Source organism: Egretta garzetta, unplaced genomic scaffold, assembly GCF_000687185.1.
Source record: "Egretta garzetta isolate BGI_Z169 unplaced genomic scaffold, ASM68718v1 scaffold108, whole genome shotgun sequence".
Classification (NCBI taxonomy): Eukaryota; Metazoa; Chordata; class Aves; order Pelecaniformes; family Ardeidae; genus Egretta; species Egretta garzetta.
Window position 1 is genome coordinate 1,039,503 of NW_009260614.1, and position 3,915 is coordinate 1,043,417.

The 3,915-nt window shown below is 57.5% G+C and overlaps 1 protein-coding gene across 1 annotated transcript in view; it reads right to left on the reverse strand.

Annotated features, from left to right (window-relative positions):
- MLXIPL (MLX interacting protein like) overlaps nt 1–3,632 on the reverse strand; it is a 24,992-nt gene extending 21,360 nt beyond the window's left edge. The window contains exon 1 of the mRNA XM_009644950.1: nt 3,337–3,632. Coding sequence (XP_009643245.1) covers nt 3,337–3,632 — 296 coding nt within the window. The remainder of the gene's footprint in view (nt 1–3,336) is intronic.
- Between the last annotated feature and the right edge of the window lie 283 nt (nt 3,633–3,915).

Genomic DNA, 3,915 nt, shown 5'->3' on the forward strand with positions numbered 1-3,915 from the left:
CTGGAAGGAGAGTAGCATCCTGGAAAACGGGTACGAAGGGCCTGGGAACTGCTTCATCCAACCTCTTGCACCAGGAGGAAGACCTCACAGGGGGGAGTTGCCTCTCTCTGAGGGATATGAAGAAACAAGCTGCTGCTAGAAGCAAGCCTTGCTGTGGAGAGAGCATTGCTTTCCCAGCGAGGGGGTGATGCACAGCCCAGCCCATGGTGGGATAAAACGTCAGATCCTTGGGGCAACCGCTCAAGCTGAGACAGGACTCCCACAAATGCCTGTGAAGTGCCACGGAGAAGTGCTGGGGAGGGGAGGAATTACAGCTGTCAAAATGGCTGTTCAGCTGCAGCCTTTGAAAACCAAATGTTTAGAGAGAATTTGGTGTATTTGTCATTGAAATGGTGTGAGCCAGCCGCTGGACAGCAAGGAGCAGGTGGCTGAAAGAGCCGCAGCTCAGCCAGCAGGACAAGCGACATCTCCCCTCAGCTCAGCCGCGGTCTGATATCATGTCCAGACCGGTCCCCCTGATGGAAGGGGAGGTTCACAGAGCAGAGTGGTCCTGGAGGAGGGCGTTAAGATAGTGGGGGACTAATGTACATGGCAGACGAGGAGGGTGAGCGATGGGTTGGGTCAGCCTGGAGAGGGGAAGGTGAAGAGAGGATCTACTTACTGTCTGCAACTACCCAAAGGAGGCTATAGAGGAGATGGAGTGGGTGCTCCTCAGACGTGCACCAGGGAAGGACAAGAGGCAACAGAGACCAGCTGAAACGAGGGAAAGGCCAATTTGAGGCATGGACAGTGGTCATCCCCGGGGGAAGTGGTGCAGCACTGGGGCAGGGTGGGCAGGCGAGGGCTCACCATCCTTGGCCTCCATCCAGCGGAGCGATGGCCCTGAGCAACATGATTGGGCCTCAGCGTTAGCCCTGCCCTGCACTGGGGCTGGACTGTGAGCTCCAGAAGTGCCTCCCAGTTGACACCTTCCCATGGTTTCTGGTCCAATAGGGTGTGAGTCTACAGCAGAACTGGGGGTGCACTCCTGACAGCTGGAGGAGGCTGGGCTGGCCGCTCCAGCGAGGCTGTGCAGCACCAGCACCCGTCTGCAGAACCTGGCTGGGAGGAAAGGGGTGGAATGGGAGATGGTGCAGCAAAGTATCAAATCAGGTAAGACTAAAAGCAGGGATGTGCTAAGGGTCTTTAAACTCAGTTTTCCCCCTCTGATACCTTCCTCCAACTGTAGCTTACAAGTCTGCCAAAAATGCATTAGCAAAGCTGCCCTAGGTTTCCAAAGGGAGAAAAGAAAGGCCTGAGCAGCAGCTAGCCAGCGGAGCCATCAGCTCCAGAGCCAGACCCCAGTCCCACCTGGGGAGAGGCACATCCAGCGCTGCGTTGCAGGTCCAGGCTCATCTGAGCCTGATCCCTGGTCAGTGATTGTCGTCCTTTTTAGGGTGCTGGCAAGCTGCAGAGCCCGACAGAGGGGGAGAGCATCTAAGGATGGAAGGAACTCCAAGAGAGAAGAACTGAGCATAAAGTTTGGAGAACACCTAATATCAACACTTCCCTGGTTGGGTCCCATGGTCTGCAGCTACCCTGCGTCCACGGCAGCCCAAGAACTGCTCCCGCGGGTGCTGAGCAAGACCTAATCTTGCAGCAAGGCAGCCAGGACTCATTGCTAGTGCTCTGGACTCCAGGGTGGCCATCAGTGGTGGCACTAATGCTTCGTAGCTGATGTGGATCCTCCCCAGTGAGGACTACCATCCAATGGCAGTTATGGTTTGCCATGGTGCTGGGCTTGGAGCTGGTGTGGGCATTGCCATGCACAGTGCAGGAGGGAACCGAGGCCCTGAGAGAGCCCAAGGGGTAGGGGGATCTGGAGTGAAGGATCCCTGGCTGCAGTGTAATGGCCAGCCCTGGCTGTTGTACAGCCACTGTGGTCCGCTCCATTGGCCAAAGCACCTGCACCCCCTGCCTCTCTCCCCTCTGCCTGGGGAGCACCAGAGCTCAGGAGCACACAGAGGCTGTGGTACATCTCGGGAGTCAAGAGCTTGCATACCCTGGGGTGCAGCAGTGTCAGCTCCTCCAGCCCCAGTCTGGAAGGAGCAGAGTGCAGCAAGTGTGGAGCTGGGAGAGCAAAAGAGAGTGAGGCCACTAGTGCCTCAGTGTCCCCTGTGCGTGGCGCCCAGGGGTGACTTGCCTGACCAGGATGTATGACCCTCAGCTGGGCCACCCTATGCCGAAGCTCACCCCACTCCCACAGAGTGCCAGCTTCACCAGCACTAGGGAGGAGAGCAGCTCCACGCAGTCTGGGATGTGGCGATGGGCCAAATGTACACAGCTATGTAGCAACTAGAACCCCTGGAGTGCTGTCCCAGCACCCTGCGTCACCAGGGCTGCGACCACATATTCCATCGTGTTGAGCATTCAAGGACATCAAGGCATACCTGAGAGGTCAGCAACTGAATGAGAACCCACGTGGAGCACGGCAATGGGCAACTCTTTGGGGCTGTTTTGCTGAGGTTTTGTTTTCATGAGGCATGAGTAGGATATCAAAAAAACATTCCAGGTTTTCACCTGCACATTGGGAAAGCTATGCACGGATGCTAGTAGAGCAAGTCACCCTGATGCTGTGCTTGAGAAAACTCAAACCTTGGGGCCTTTGCAAAAGAGGAGAGCTGCTTCCAAGAATGGGGACCAAGGTGCTAAGTGACACAGTGAAGGCTCTCCTGGTGTTACCGAGGAGCTGTGGGATGAGCAGGTCCCTAGCACCCTGAGTGAGGGTGATTTGTGTGGCTGGGGGGACAATGCAGTCACCCATCTGATTCTGCAAGAGAGAAGGGGGAAGCTTTCCAGAGGCCCTGGACAAAGCCTTGTGCAGCCGTCCAGCCCTGGGTGCTGCAGCATGTCCTGGAATAACTGTGGGACATGTGAGCAGAGTCAAGGACAGGAAGGCTCTGGGCTGGATTGCCAAAGTTGGAACGTTGGCTGCCCACAGGGTTATCGCTGCTCTACAGAGGGTGCAGGACCTGGCCGTGAGGGTGTTACAGCCGAGTACAGTCGTTCCAGATCTCATGGGAAGGTGGAGGAGGGTTAAGCCACACGTGAAGAGAGGAGGAACTTCTCATCTGGTTCCACGGCCAACAACCCAGCATCAGCTCTTTCTCCCTGAAAATTCCCAGGGTGGTGGTTTTTGAGCCGATTGCACATCACAGCCCAATGGACAAGAATACGAGCATGCTCTCAGCTGGCAATTAGCAACAGGTTCCCAGAGGGGCTGAGCCAGCCTTGTGCCTTCCAAGAGCTGGGGGGTGTCTGTGAGATGCGTGCCTGTGAGAGGGATCTTGTACTCACCTGTACTCCAGGCTCATGCACTCAAAGAGCCGAGTGAGGGTTGGGTCGATGCTCCGGGGATCCGCTGGTTCCAGCTCGGTGCGGTGGTGGCGCCGGCGGGGCAGCGAGTCGCTGTGGGGGGATGACACCATGAAGTGGCCACTGTGGATGACCTGGGAAGGGTTCTGTGCCCCGGTGCCGGATCCTGTGTCACCTGCAGTCGCATCCTCAGAGTCTGAGTCGGAGTCAGAGACAGGGCATGGCCCAGCTGGGGGCTCTGGGAAGGGTCCTGGGAGCCCCACCTGAGCTCCTGCCATCGCCTGGTGCCTGCTGGGGAGCCCTTGCCCAGCGTCCTGGCTTTGCCAGAGCCCTACAGGTGCCACGTTGTCATCGAGCACATGCCATTGGGCTCCCCAGCACTGAACACCCACAACCGCTCTGGACCAGGCTGTCTCTTCCACGCTCCAAGGTTCAGCTTTCAGTTTGCCGAGGCGCTCGCTGTCAGCCCTATTTATAGTGGTGGCAGCTGATCCCGCCCATGGCACGCCGTCAGCCAGGCCACCGGCACCCTGCCACCGGCCAAAAGACACCAACACCCCC